The sequence below is a fragment of the Schistocerca piceifrons genome, unplaced genomic scaffold (assembly GCF_021461385.2).
Source record: "Schistocerca piceifrons isolate TAMUIC-IGC-003096 unplaced genomic scaffold, iqSchPice1.1 HiC_scaffold_1690, whole genome shotgun sequence".
Lineage (NCBI taxonomy): Eukaryota > Metazoa > Arthropoda > Insecta > Orthoptera > Acrididae > Schistocerca > Schistocerca piceifrons.
In genome coordinates this window covers 59,880-75,236 of record NW_025727557.1, presented here as the reverse complement: position 1 = coordinate 75,236, position 15,357 = coordinate 59,880, and the positions used below count along the sequence as shown (strand labels likewise).

Sequence of the window (15,357 nt, the reverse complement as noted above, 5' to 3'; positions counted from 1 at the left end):
TGTCTCCCTCTGACCTTCTTATTCACGATGAAACACAGAAATTGCATCGGAATTAAATACAAAAGGCACAATGCCGACTTAAGTACAAGAAGACTGATTCTTCCCACTGTCTATGTTTGGAACCGTTCCTGTTACACTAGTTATAGATTCCGATGCTTCACTTCAGGTTTACTGTATCCCTTAAACCTTCTTATTGACGATGAAACACAGAAATTGCATCGGAATTAAATACAAAAGGCTCAATGCCGACTTAAGTACAAGAATACTGACTCTTCTTACTGTCTTTGTTTTTAACAATCCCTGTGACATTAGTCTTAGATTCCGATGCTTCACTCCAGTTTTACTGTATCCCTTGTACCTTCTTATTGACGATGAAGCACAGAAATTGCATCGGAATTAAATACAAAACCCACAATGCCGACTTTAGTACAAGAAGACTGACTCTTCTTACTGACTATGTTTGATTCATTCCTGAGACACTAGTTATAGATTCCGATGCTTCACTCCAATTTTACTGTATCCCTTGGACCTTCTTATTGACGCTGAAACACAGAAATTGCATCGGAATTAAATACAAAATTCACAATGCCGACTTAAGTACAAGAAGACTGACTCTTCTTTTTGACTATGTTTGAACCATTCCTGAGACACTAGTTATAGATTCCGATGCTTCACTTCAGGTTTAATGTATCCCTTGGACCTTCTTATTGACGATGAAACACAGAAATTGCATCGGAATTAAATACAAAAGGCACAATGCCGACTTAAGTACAAGAAGACTGTCTCTTCTTACTGACTATGATTTGAACCATTCCTGTGACACTAGTTATAGATTCCGATGCTAGAGATCAGATTTACTGTATCCCTCTGACCTTCTTATTGACGATGAAACACAGAAATTGCATCTAAATTAAATACTAAAGGCAAAATGCCGTATTAAGTACAAGAAGACTGACTCTTCTTACTGTCGATGTTTTGAACCATCCCTGTGTCACTAGTTACAGATTCCGATGCTTCACTCCGGGTTTACTGTATCCCTTGGACCGTCTTAGTGACGATGAAACACAGAAATTGCATCGGAATTAAATACAAAAGGCACAATGCCGACTTAAGTACAAGAAGACTGATTCTTCTTACTGACTATGTTTTGAACCATTCCTAAGACACTAGTTATAGATTCTGATGCTTCACTTCAGGTTTACTGTATCCCTTGGACCTACTTATTGACGATGAAACACAGAAATTGCATCGGAATGAAATACAAAACGCTCAATGCCGATTTATGTACAAGAAGACTGACTCTTCTTACTGACTATGTTTTGAACCATTCCTGTGACACTAGTTATTGATTCCGATGCTTCACTCCAGGTTTACTGTATCCCTTGGACGTTCTTATTGACGATGAAACACAGAAATTGCATCGGAATTAAATACAAAAGGCACAATGCCGACTTAAGTACAAGAAGACTGACTCTTCTTACTGACTATGTTTTGAACCATTTCTGTGACACTAGTTATAGGTTCCGATGCTTCACTCCCGGTTTACTGTATCCCTTGGACCTTCCATTTGACGATGAAACACAGAAATTGCATCGGAATTAAATACAAAAGGCACAATGCCGACATAAGTACAAGAGGACTGACTCTTCTTACTGACTATGTTTTGAACCAATCCTGTGACACTAGTTTTAGATTCCGATGCTTCACTCCAGGGTTACTATATCCCTTTTACCTTCTTATTGACGATGAAACACAGAAATTGCATCGGAATTAAATACAGAAGGCACAATGCCCACTTAAGTACAAGAATACTGACTCATCTTACTGTCTATGTTTTGAACCATCCCTGTGTCACTAGTTATAGATTCCGATGCTTCACTCCAGGTTTACTGTATCCTTTGGACCTTCTTATTGACGATGAAACACAGATATTGCATCGGAATTAAATACAAAAGGCACAATGCCGACTTAAGTACAAGAAGACTGTCACCTTCCTACTGTCTATGGTTTGAACCATTCCTGTGACACTAGTTATAGATTCCGATGCTTCACTCCAGGTTTTCTGTATCCCTCTGACCTTCTTATAGACGATGAAACACAGAAATTGCATCGGAATTAAATACAAAAGGCACAATGCCGACTTAAGTACAAGAAGACTGACTCTTCTCACTGACTATGCTTTGAACCATTCCTGTGACACTAGTTATAGACTCCGATGGTCCACTTCAGATTTTCTGTATCCCTCTGACCTTCTTATTGACGATGAAACACAGAAATTGCATCGGAATTAAATACTAAAGGCACAATGCCGAATTATGTACAAGAAGACTGTCTCTTCTTACTGTCGATGTTTTGAACCATTCCTGTGACTCTAGTTATAGATTCCGATGCTTCACTCCATGTTTACTGTATCCCTTGGTCCTTCTTATTGACGTTGAAACACAGAAATTGAATCGGAATTAAATAAAAAAGGCACAATGCTGACTTAAGTACAATAAGACTGACACTTCTTACTGTCTATGTTTTGAACCATTCCTGTGACACTAGTTATAGATTCCGATGCTTCACTCCAGGTTTACTATATCCCTTGGACCTTCTTATTGACGATGAAGCAGAGAAGTTTAATCGGAGTTAAATAGAAAAGGCACAATGCCGACTTAAGTACAAGAAGACTGACTGTTCCCACTGTCTACGATTTGAACCATTCCTGTGACACTAGTTATAGATTCCGATGCTTCTCTTCAGGTTTACTGCATCCCTCTGACCATCTTATTGACGAAGAAACACAGAAATTGCATCGGAATTAAATGCAATAGGCACAATGCCGACTTCAGTACAAGAAGACTGACTCATCCCACTGTCTATGATTTGAACCATTCCTGTGACACTAGTTATAGATTCCGATGCTTCACTTCAGATTTACTGTATCCCTTGGAGCTTCATATAGAATATGAAACATAGAAATTGCATCGGAATTAAATACAAAAGGCACAATGCCGACTTAAGTACAATAAGACTGACTCTTCTTACTGTCTATGTTTTGAATCATTCCTGTGACACTAGTTATAGATTCTGATGCTTCACTTTAGGTTTACTGTATCCCTTAGACCTTCTTATTGACGATGAAACACAGAAATTGCATCGGAATTAAATACAAAATGCACAATGGCGACTTAAGTACAAGAAGACTGACTCTTCTCACTGACTATGTTTTGAACCATTCCTGTGACACTAGTTATAGATTCCGATGCTTCACTCCAAGTTTACTGTATCCCTCTGACCTTCTTATAGACGATGAATCACAGAAATTGCATCGGAATTAAATACAAAAGCCACAATGCCCACTTAAGTTCAAGAAGACTGACTCTTCTCACTGACTATGTTTTGAACCATTCCTGTGACACTAGTTATAGACTCCGATGGTCCACTTCAGATTTTCTGTATCCCTCTGACCTTCTTATTGACGATGAAACTCAGATATTGCATCGGAATTAAATACTAAAGGCACAATGCCGAATTATGTACAAGAAGACTGTCTCTTCTTACTGTTGATGATTTGAACCATTCCTGTGACTCTAGTTATAGATTCCGATGCTTCATTCCATGTTTACTGTATCCCTTGGTCCTTCTTATTGACGTTGAAACACAGAAATTGCATCGGAATTAAATAAAAAAGGCACAATGCTGACTTGAGTACAATAAGACTCACTCTTCTTACTGTCTATGTTTTGAACCATTCCTGTGACACTAGTTATAGATTCCGATGCTTCACTCCAGGTTTACTATATCCCTTGGATCTTCTTATTGACGATGAAGATGAGAAGTTTAATCGGAGTTAAATAGAAAAGGCAGAATGCCGACTTAAGTACAAGAGGACTGACTCTTCCCACTGTCTACGATTTGAACCATTCCTGTGACACTAGTTATAGATTCCGATGCTTCTCGTCAGGTTTACGGCATCCCTCTGACCTTCTTATTGACGATGAAACACAGAAATTGCATCGGAATTAAATGCAATAGGCACAATGCCGACTCAAGTACAAGAAGACTGTCTCCTAATACTGTCTATGGTTTGAACCATTCCTGTGACACTAGTTATAGATTCCGATGCTTCACTTCCGGTTTACTGTCTCCCTCTGACCTTCTTATTCACGATGAAACACAGAAATTGCATCGGAATTAAATACAAAAGGCACAATGCCGACTTAAGTACAAGAAGACTGATTCTTCCCACTGTCTATGTTTGGAACCGTTCCTGTTACACTAGTTATAGATTCCGATGCTTCACTTCAGGTTTACTGTATCCCTTAAACCTTCTTATTGACGATGAAACACAGAAATTGCATCGGAATTAAATACAAAAGGCTCAATGCCGACTTAAGTACAAGAATACTGACTCTTCTTACTGTCTTTGTTTTTAACAATCCCTGTGACATTAGTCTTAGATTCCGATGCTTCACTCCAGTTTTACTGTATCCCTTGTACCTTCTTATTGACGATGAAGCACAGAAATTGCATCGGAATTAAATACAAAACCCACAATGCCGACTTTAGTACAAGAAGACTGACTCTTCTTACTGACTATGTTTGATTCATTCCTGTGACACTAGTTATAGATTCCGATGCTTCACTCCAATTTTACTGTATCCCTTGGACCTTCTTATTGACGCTGAAACACAGAAATTGCATCGGAATTAAATACAAAATGCACAATGCCGACTTAAGTACAAGAAGACTGACTCTTCTTTTTGACTATGTTTGAACCATTCCTGAGACACTAGTTATAGATTCCGATGCTTCACTTCAGGTTTAATGTATCCCTTGGACCTTCTTATTGACGATGAAACACAGAAATTGCATCGGAATTAAATACAAAAGGCACAATGCCGACTTAAGTACAAGAAGACTGTCTCTTCTTACTGACTATGTTTTGAACCATTCCTGTGACACTAGTTATAGATTCCGATGCTAGAGATCAGATTTACTGTATCCCTCTGACCTTCTTATTGACGATGAAACACAGAAATTGCATCTAAATTAAATACTAAATTCAAAATGCCGTATTAAGTACAAGAAGACTGACTCTTCTTACTGTCGATGTTTTGAACCATCCCTGTGTCACTAGTTATAGATTCCGATGCTTCACTCCGGGTTTACTGTATCCCTTGGACCTTCTTATTGACGATGAAACACAGAAATTGCATCGGAATTAAATACTAAAGGCACAATGCCGAATTAAGTACAAGAAGACCGTCTCTTCTTACTGTCGATGCTTCAACCATTCCTGTGACACTAGTTATAGATTCCGATGCTTAACTCCAGGTTTACTGTATCCCTTGCACATTCTTATTGACGACGAAACACAGAAATTGCATCGGAATTAAATAAAAAAGGCTCAATGCGGACTTAAGTACAAGAAGACTGACGCTTCTTACTGACTATGTTTTGAACCAATCCTGTGACACTAGTTATGGATTTCGATGCGAGACTTCAGATTTACTGTATCCCTCTGACCTTCCTATTGACGATGAAACACAGAAATTGCATAGGAATTAAATACTAAAGGCACAATGCCGAATTAAGTACAAGATGACTGACTCTTCTTACTGTCGATGTTTTAAACCATTCCTGTGACAGTAGTTATAGATTCCGATGCTTCACTCCAGGTTTACTGTATCCCTTGTACCTTCATATTGACGATGAAACACAGAAATTGCATCGGAATTAATTAAAAAAAGGCACAATGCCGACTTAAGTACAAGAAGACTGACCCAACTTTCTGTGTATGTTTTGAACCATTCCTGTGACACTAGTTATAGATTCCGATGCTTCACTCCAGGTTTACTATATCCCTTGGACCTTCTTATTGACGATGATACACAGAAATTGCATCGGAGTTAAATAGAAAGGCACAATGCCGAATTAAGTACAAGAAGTCTGCCTCTTCTTACTGTCGATGCTTTGAACCATTCCTGTGACACTAGTTATAGATTCCGATGCTTCACTCCAGGTTTGCTGGATCCCTTGGACTTTCTTATTGACAATGAAACACAGAAATTGCATCTGAATTAAATAAAAATGGCACAATGCCGACTTAAGTACAAGAAGGCTGACTATTCTAACTGTCTATGATTTGAACCATTCCTGTGACACTAGTTATAGATTCCGATGCTTCACTCCAGGTTTACTATATCCCTTGTACCTTCTTATTGACGATGAAACACAGAAATTGCATCGGAATTACACAAAAAAGGACAAATGCCAACTTAAGTACAAGAAGACTGACTCATCTTATTGTCTATGATTTGCACCATTCCTGTGACACTAGTTACTGATTCCGATGCTTCACTCCAGGTTTACTGTATCCCTTGGACCTTCTTATTGACGATGAAACACAGAAATTGCATCGGAATTAAATAAAAAAGGCACAATGCCGACATAAGTACAAGAAGGCTGACTCTTCTTACTGTCTATGTTTTGAACCATTCCTGTGACACTAGTTATAGATTCCGATGCTTCACTTCCGGTTTACTGTATCCCTTGGACCTTATTATTGACGATGAAACACAGAAATTGCATCGGAAGTAAATGGAAAAGGCACAATGCAGACTTAAGTACAAGAAGACTGACTCTTCTTACTGACTATGTTTTGAACCATTCCTGTGACACTACTTATAGAATCGGATGCTTCACTCTAGGTTTACTATATCCCTTGGACCTTCTTATTGACGATGAAACACAGAAATTGCGTAGGAATTAAATAAAAAAGCACAATGCCGACTCAAGTACAAGAAGACTGTCTCCTAATACTGTCTATGATTTGAACCATTCCCGTGACACTAGTTATAGATTCCGATGCTTCACTTCAGGTTTACTGTCTCCCTCTGACCTTCTTATTGACGATGAAACACAGAAATTGCATCGGAATTAAATACAAAAGGCTCAATGCCGACTTCAGTGCAATAAGACTGACTCTTCCTACTGTCTATGTTTTGAACCATTATTGTGCCACTAGTTGTAGATTCCGATGCTTCACTCCAGGTTTACTGTATCCCTTGGACCATCTTGTTGACGATGAAACACAGATATTGCATCGGAATTAAATTCAAAAGGCACAATGCCGACTTAAGTACAAGAAGACTGACTCTTCTTACTGACTATGATTTGAACCATTCCTGTGACACTAGTTATAGATTCCGATGCTTCACTTCAGGTTTACTGTCTCCCTCTGACCTTCTTATTGACGATTAAACACAGAAATTGAATCGGAATTAAATACAAAAGACACAATGCCGACTTAAGTAAAAGAAGACTGACTCTTCTTAATGACTATGTTTGAACTATTTTTGTGACACTAGTTATAGAGTCCGATGCTTCACTCCCGGTTTACTGTGTCCCTTGGACCTTCTTATTAACGATGAAACACAAAAATTGCATCGGAATTAAATACCAACGGCACAATGCCGACTTAAGTACAAGAAGACTGACTATTCTTACTGACTATGTTTTGAACCATTCCTGGGCCACTAATTATAGATTCCGATGCTTCACTCCCGGTTTACTGTATCCCTTGGACCTTCTTATTAACGATGAAACACTAAAATTGCATCGGAATTATATACAAAAGGCACAATGCCGACTTAAGTACAAGAAGACTGACTCTTCTTACTGACTATGTTTTGAACCATTCCTGAGACACTAATTATAGATTCCGATGCTTCACTCCAGATTTACTGTATCCCTTGGACCTCCTTATTGACGTTGAAACACAGAAATTGCATCGGAATTAAATACAAGAGGCACAAAGCCGACTTAAGTACAAGAAGACTGACTCTTCTTACTGACTATGATTTGAACCATTCCTGTGACACTAGTTCTAGATTCCGGTGGATCACTTCAGGTTTACTGTATCCCTTGGACCTTCGTATTGACGATGAAATACAGAAATTTCATCGGAATTAAATACAAAGGGAACAATGCCGACTTAAGTACAAGCATACTGACTCTTCTTACTGACTATGTTTTGAACCATTCCTGTGACACTAAATATAGATTCCGATGCTTCACTCCAGATTTACTCTATCCCTTGGACCTCCTTATTGACGATGAAACACATAAATTGCATCGGAATTAAATACAAAATGCACTATGCCGACTTAAGTACAATACGACTGACTCTTCTTACTGACTATGTTTTGATTCATTCCTGTGACACTAGTTATAGATTACGATGCTTCACTCCAGGTTTACTATATCCCTTGGAACTTCTTATTGACGTTGAAACACAGAAATTGCATTGGAATTAAATAGAAAAGGCACAATGCCGACTCAAGTACAAGAAGACTTTCTCCTAATACTGTCTATGATTTGAACCATTCCTGTGACACTAGTTATAGATTCCGATGCTTCACTTCTGGTTTACTGTATCCCTCTGACCTTCTTATTGACGATGAAACACAGAAATTGCATCGGAATTAAATACAAAAGGCACAATGCCGACCTAAGTACAAGAAGACTGACTCTTCCCACTGTCTATGCTTGGAACCGTTCCTGTGACACTAGTTATAGATTCCGATGCTTCACTCCAGGTTTACTGTATCTCTTGGACCTTCTTATTGACGATGATACACAGAAATTGCATCGGAGTTAAATAGAAAAGGCACAATGCCGACTTAAGTACAAGAAGACTGACTCTTCTTACTGGCTATGTTTTGAACCACTCCTGTGACACTAGTTATAGATTCCGATGCTTGACTTCAGGTTTCCTGTATCCCTTGGACCTTCATATTGACGATGAAACACAGAAATTGCATCGGAATTAAATACAAAAGGCACAATGCCGACTTAAATACAAGAACACTGACTCTTCTTACTGACTATCTTTTGAACCACTCCTGTGACACTAGTTATAGATTCCGGTGCATCACTTCTGGTTTACTGTATCCCTTGGACCTTCTTATTGACGATGAATCACAGAAATTTCATCGGAATTAAATACAAAGGGCACAATGCCGACTTAAGTACAAGAATACTGACTCTTCTTACTGTCTATGATTTGAACCATCCCTGTGTCACTAGTTCTAGATTCCGATGCTTCACCCCAGGTTTACTGTATTCCTTGGACCTTCTTATTCACGATGAAACACTGAAATTGCATCGGAATGAAAAACAAAAGGCACAATGCCGACTTTAGTACAGGAAGACTGACTCTTCTTACTGACTATGTTTGATTTATTCCTGTGGCACTAGTTAGAGATTCCGATGCTTCACCCCAGGTTTACTGTATTCCTTGGACCTTCTTATTGGCGATTAAACACAGAAATTGCATCGGAATTAAATACAAAAGACACAATGCCGACTTAAGTACAAGAAGACTGACTCTTCTTACTGACTATGCCTTGAACCGTTCTTGTGACACTAGTTATAGATTCCGATGCTTCACTCCCGGTTAACTGTATCCCTTGGACCTTTTTATTAACGATGAAACACTAAAATTGCATCGGAATTAAATACAAAAGGCACAATGCCGACTTAAGTACAAGAAGACTGACTCTTCTTACTGACTATGTTTTGAACCATTCCTGTGACACTAATTATAGATTCCGATGCTTCACTCCAGATTTACTGTATCCCTTGCACCTCCTTATTGACGATGAAACACATAAATTGCAACGGAATTAAATACAAAAGGAACTATGCCGACTAAAGTACAATACGACTGACTCTTCTTCCTGACTATGTATTGATTCATTCCTGTGACACTAGTTATAGATTCCGATGCTTCACTCCAGGTTTACTATATCCCTTGGAACTTCTCATTGACGATGAAACACAGAAATTGCATAGGAATTAAATAGAAAAGGCACAATGCCGACTCAAGTACAAGAAGACAGTCTCCTAATACTGTCTATGATTTGAACCATTCCTGTGACACTAGTTATAGATTCCGATGCTTCACTTCAGGTTTACTGTATCCCTCTGACCTTCTTATTGACGATGAAACACAGAAATTGCATCGGAATTAAATACAAAAGGCACAATGCCGAATTAAGTACAAGATGACTGACTCTTCTAACTGTCGATGTTTTAACCATTCCTGTGACAGTAGTTATAGATTCCGATGCTTCACTGCAGGTTTACTGTATCCCTTGGACCTTCATATTGACGATGAAACACAGAAATTGCATCGGAATTAATTAAAAAAGCACAATGCCGACTTAAGTACAAAAAGACTGACCAACTTACTGTCTATGTTTTGAACCATTCCTGTGACACTAGTTATAGATTCCGATGTTTCACTCCACGTTTACTATATCCCTTGGACCTTCTTATTGACGATGATACACAGAAATTGCATCGGAGTTAAATAGAAAGGCACAATGCCGACTTAAGTACAAGAAGGCTGACTCTTCCTGCTGTCTATGTTTTGAACCATTCCTGTGACACTAGTTATAGATTCCGAAGCTTCACTCCAGGTTTACAATATCCCTTGGACCTTCTTATTGACGATGAAACACAGAAATTGCATCGGAATTAAATACAAAAGGCACAAAGCCGACTTAAGTACAAGAAGACTGACTCTTCCCACTGTCTATGCTTGGAACCATTCCTGCGACACTAGTTATAGATTCCGATGCTTCACTCCAGGTTTTCTGTATCCCTTGGACCTTCTTATTGACGATGAAACAAAGAAATTGCATCGGAATTAAATAAAAAAGGCACAATGCGGACTTAAGTACAAGAAGGCTGACTCTTCTTACTGTCTATGCTTTGAACTATTCCTGTGACACTAGTTATAGATTCCGATGCTTCACTACAGGTTTACTATATCCCTTGGACCTTCTTATTGACGATGATACACAGAAATTGCATTGGAGTAAAATAGAAAAGGCACAATGCCGACTTAAGTACAAGAAGACTGACTCTTCTTACTGCCTATGTTTTGAACCACACCTGTGACACTAGTTATAGATTCCGATGCTTCACTTCAGGTTTACTGTATCCCTTGGACCTTCATATTGACGATGAAACACAGAAATTGCATCGGAATTATATACAAAAGGCACATGGCCGATTTAAGTACAAGAAGACTGACTCTTCTTACTGACTATGTTTTGAACCATTCCTGTGACACTAGTTATGGATTCCGATGCTAGACTTCAGATTTACTGTATCATTCTGACCTTCTTATTGACGATGAAACACAGAAATTGCATAGGAATTAAATACTAAAGGCACAATGCCGAATTAAGTACAAGATGACTGACTCTTCTAACTGTCGATGTTTTAACCATTCCTGTGACAGTAGTTATAGATTCCGATGCTTCACTGCAGGTTTACTGTATCCCTTGGACCTTCATATTGACGATGAAACACAGAAATTGCATCGGAATTAATTAAAAAAGCACAATGCCGACTTAAGTACAAAAAGACTGACCAACTTACTGTCTATGTTTTGAACCATTCCTGTGACACTAGTTATAGATTCCGATGTTTCACTCCACGTTTACTATATCCCTTGGACCTTCTTATTGACGATGATACACAGAAATTGCATCGGAGTTAAATAGAAAGGCACAATGCCGACTTAAGTACAAGAAGGCTGACTCTTCCTGCTGTCTATGTTTTGAACCATTCCTGTGACACTAGTTATAGATTCCGAAGCTTCACTCCAGGTTTACAATATCCCTTGGACCTTCTTATTGACGATGAAACACAGAAATTGCATCGGAATTAAATACAAAAGGCACAAAGCCGACTTAAGTACAAGAAGACTGACTCTTCCCACTGTCTATGCTTGGAACCATTCCTGTGACACTAGTTATAGATTCCGATGCTTCACTAAAGGTTTACTGTATCCCTTGGACCTTCTTATTGACGATGAAACACAGAAATTGCATCGGAATTAAATAAAAAAGGCACAATGCGGACTTAAGTACAAGAAGGCTGACTCTTCTTACTGTCTATGCTTTGAACCATTCCTGTGACGCTAGTTATAGATTCCGATGCTTCACTCCAGGTTTACTATATCCCTTGGACCTTCTTATTGACGATGAAACACAGAAATTGCATCGGAATTAAATACAAAAGGCACAATGCCGACTTAAGTACAAGAAGACTGACTCTTCCCACTGTCTTAGCTTGGAACCATTCCTGTGACACTAGTTATAGATTCTGATGCTTCACTCCAGGTTTACTATATCCCTTGGACCTTCTTATTGACGATGATACACAGAAGTTGCATCGGAGTTAAATAGAAAAGGCACAATGCCGACTTAAGTACAAGAAGACTGACTCTTCTCACTGACTATGTTTTGAACCATTCCTGTGACACTAGTTTTTTATTCCGATGCTTCACTTGAGGTTTACTGTATTCCTCGGACCTTCTTATGGAAGATGAAATACAGAAATTGCATCGGAATGAAATACAAAAGGCACAATGCCGACTTAAGTACAAGAAGACTGAATCTTCCAACTCTCTATGATTTGAACCGTTCCTGTGACACTAGTTATAGATTCCCATGCTTCACTTCAGATTTACTGTATCCCTCTGACCTTCTTATTTACGATGAAGCACAGAAAATGCATCGGAATTAAATAGAAAAGGCACAATACCGGCTTAAGTACAGGAAGACTGAATCTTCCTACTGTCTATGTTTTGAGCCATTCCTGTGAAACTAGTTATAGTTTCCGATGCTTCACTTCTGGTTTACTGTATCCCTTGGACCTTCTTATTGACGATGAAACACACTAATTGCATCGGAATTAATTACAAAAGGCACAATGCCGACTTGAGTACAAGAAGACTGACTCTTCTTACTGACTATGTTTTGAACCATTCCTGTGACACTAATTATAGATTCCCATGCTTCACTCCAGATTTACTGTATCCCTTGGACCTCCTTATTGACGATGAAACACAGAAATCGCATCGGAATTAAACACAAAAGGCACAATGCGACTTAACACTCTAAGCGCCAAGCCCGTAAAATTTACGGGCCTGGGATCGCGCGAAAATCACCAAGCCCGTAAAATTTACGGGCCGCTACATTTAATTTCATTCAAAACACTGCAACGTTATTTCTACGGGTTTGGCCAGCGCTATACGTTTTTCAGATGTTTATTAACAAAATGCGTCCATAGATGTCACGGCAGCGCTGTAATTCATGTTAAAACTTATCTTTGCGTTCTCAGTCTGTATATCATTCAGTTGTTTGTCATCATGTTTCGGCGCGGTTTATCAGACGCAGAAATTGCGGATTTGATCAATCATAGCGACACTCTGGATAATGTAGAGAGTGATTCAGACGATTCTGAATGCAATGGTGTGTTTGAAGGTACGTATTTCCGAATTTTCCACGTAATTGTGCAGTACGCACATATCTGTTGAACATGTGTAAACGATGTATGTAGTTACACATAATGTGATATTCTTTTTAGAAGACGAGATTGATGACAGTTTGTCTTCAGATGAAGACGAGAATGATGTTGAAGGTGTTGCTTCAAATCCAGCAGCTGTGCCGTATCCGAAAGACAGTGAGTGGACTGCAGTTGACACCTACCGACCTCTGCCTGTCAACACGACACCCAGGCAGATACTAGTGGATATTGATGAGTCGAGTTCTGTACTGGATTGCAGTAAAGTGTTCCTTACTGACAGTGACGTAAATGAACTCAAGAGACAGACAAATTTGTATGCATCACAGACAATACAGAAGAAAAGAAGAGGAAATAATCTGAAGCCCCATTCAGTTTTGAGTTCGTGGAAGCCAGTGACTATAAGTGAGATGAGGCGTTTCTTGGGTATTATTTTCCACATGTGTGTTTCGAAAAAGCCCAAAATTGCGGACCATTGGAGCACTAATCCTGTTCTTAGTTGTAACTTTTGTCCCCATGTCATGAGCCGTTTGCGTTTCACTCAGATACTGTCATGCTTGCATCTTGTTGACAATTCAAATCAGAAAAAACCAGGCGAAGATGGATTTCATCCACTTTACAAAGTTTTGCCATATTATAATAATTTGAAGGAGCGATGTATCCAGGCATATCGTCCCTCAGAAAAAGTGACAATTGATGAAGGAATTTGCCCATTTCGAGGTCGTGTGAGTTTCCGTGTTTACATGCAAAATAAGCCTCATAAGTATGGACTGAAAGTATATGCTGTTGCTGAAGCCAGTAGTGGCTATGTTGTAAATTTTGAAGTTTATGCTGGTAAGCATATTGTTGACAATTCTTCGTCTGCGGTTATTTTGCGATTGTTGTCTGACAGCAGCTTGCTGAACAAAGGCCACACTGTGTATTTAGATCGATTTTATTCCAGTCCAGAGCTATTTCAGCAACTGGCAGAGAAAGGCACTGGAGCTGTTGGTACTGTGAACAAATCCAGGAAAGGATTGCCTAAAGATTTAGTATCTGCTAAGCTGAAAAAGGGCGAAATGTCTTTTCGGCGTAAAGATAATGTATTGGCAATGAAGTGGAAAGATAAGAGAGATGTGTATACATTGTCTACAAGGCATCAAGCAACATTTGGTACGCATACTAAGAGAAATGGGTCTGTAGTATTGAAACCACTTCAGGTACTTGATTACAACCTCAATAAAATTGGAGTGGATATTGGAGACCAACGCCTGCAGTACAATCCGTTCCAGCACAGAACTGTGAAATGGTGGCGAAAATTATATTTCCATTTGCTGCTTATGGGAGTATCAAATGCATTTTGGCTGTACAATGCAGTGCACAGGAAGAAAATTACAATAACAGACTTTATAACAGTGCTTGCAGTTCAGCTTGTTGAAGACGACACACTTGAATTCATTCCAAGAAATGAAGGAACTGTAGGTCGGCTAACAAAGAGACATTTTTTGCAGCACATACCTGCAACTACTAAGAAGTATGCTGCTCGTGTGTGTCACGTGTGCAGTTCCAGGAGCAAGAAACAGAGTGGCAAGGCTTCTCGCAAAGAGACACGATACGAATGTGAACAGTGTGGCGTTGCACTCTGCCTGGAACCTTGCTTTAAAATTTTCCACACTAAAAAACAATATGATTCTGTGTGAAATTTATATGTAATACTGTATACTATCAGAAACATGTAATGTAGTGCCACAATTTTGGTTAAAAATAAATCACAATTGTATTCCCTTATTCGTATGACTTTTTCTAAATTCTTAAAACATCTAAGTGATTTCTATAACTGTACCTTAAAGCTGTGCATTGTAAAGTAGTTTCTTTCACTCAGAATTAAAGTAGAAATGTGCAGCTTCAAGATGGTACCAAATTTGCCACAATCCAAACAGTAGATTTGATGCAGTAATTTTTTTAATATTGGTAAAATTGCCCGGTTTCTAGGGACGGGTG

General features: G+C 38.8%; 1 protein-coding gene across 1 annotated transcript; it reads left to right on the top strand.

The window, feature by feature from the left end:
- Positions 1–13,143: 13,143 nt before the first annotated feature.
- LOC124737074 (piggyBac transposable element-derived protein 4-like) lies at positions 13,144–15,056 on the top strand (the record flags this gene model as incomplete). Its single annotated transcript, XM_047248578.1, has 2 exons — positions 13,144–13,337; positions 13,441–15,056. Coding segments are annotated over 2 exons (1,810 nt in total), but the record flags the coding sequence as incomplete, so codon positions are not given.
- Between the last annotated feature and the right edge of the window lie 301 nt (positions 15,057–15,357).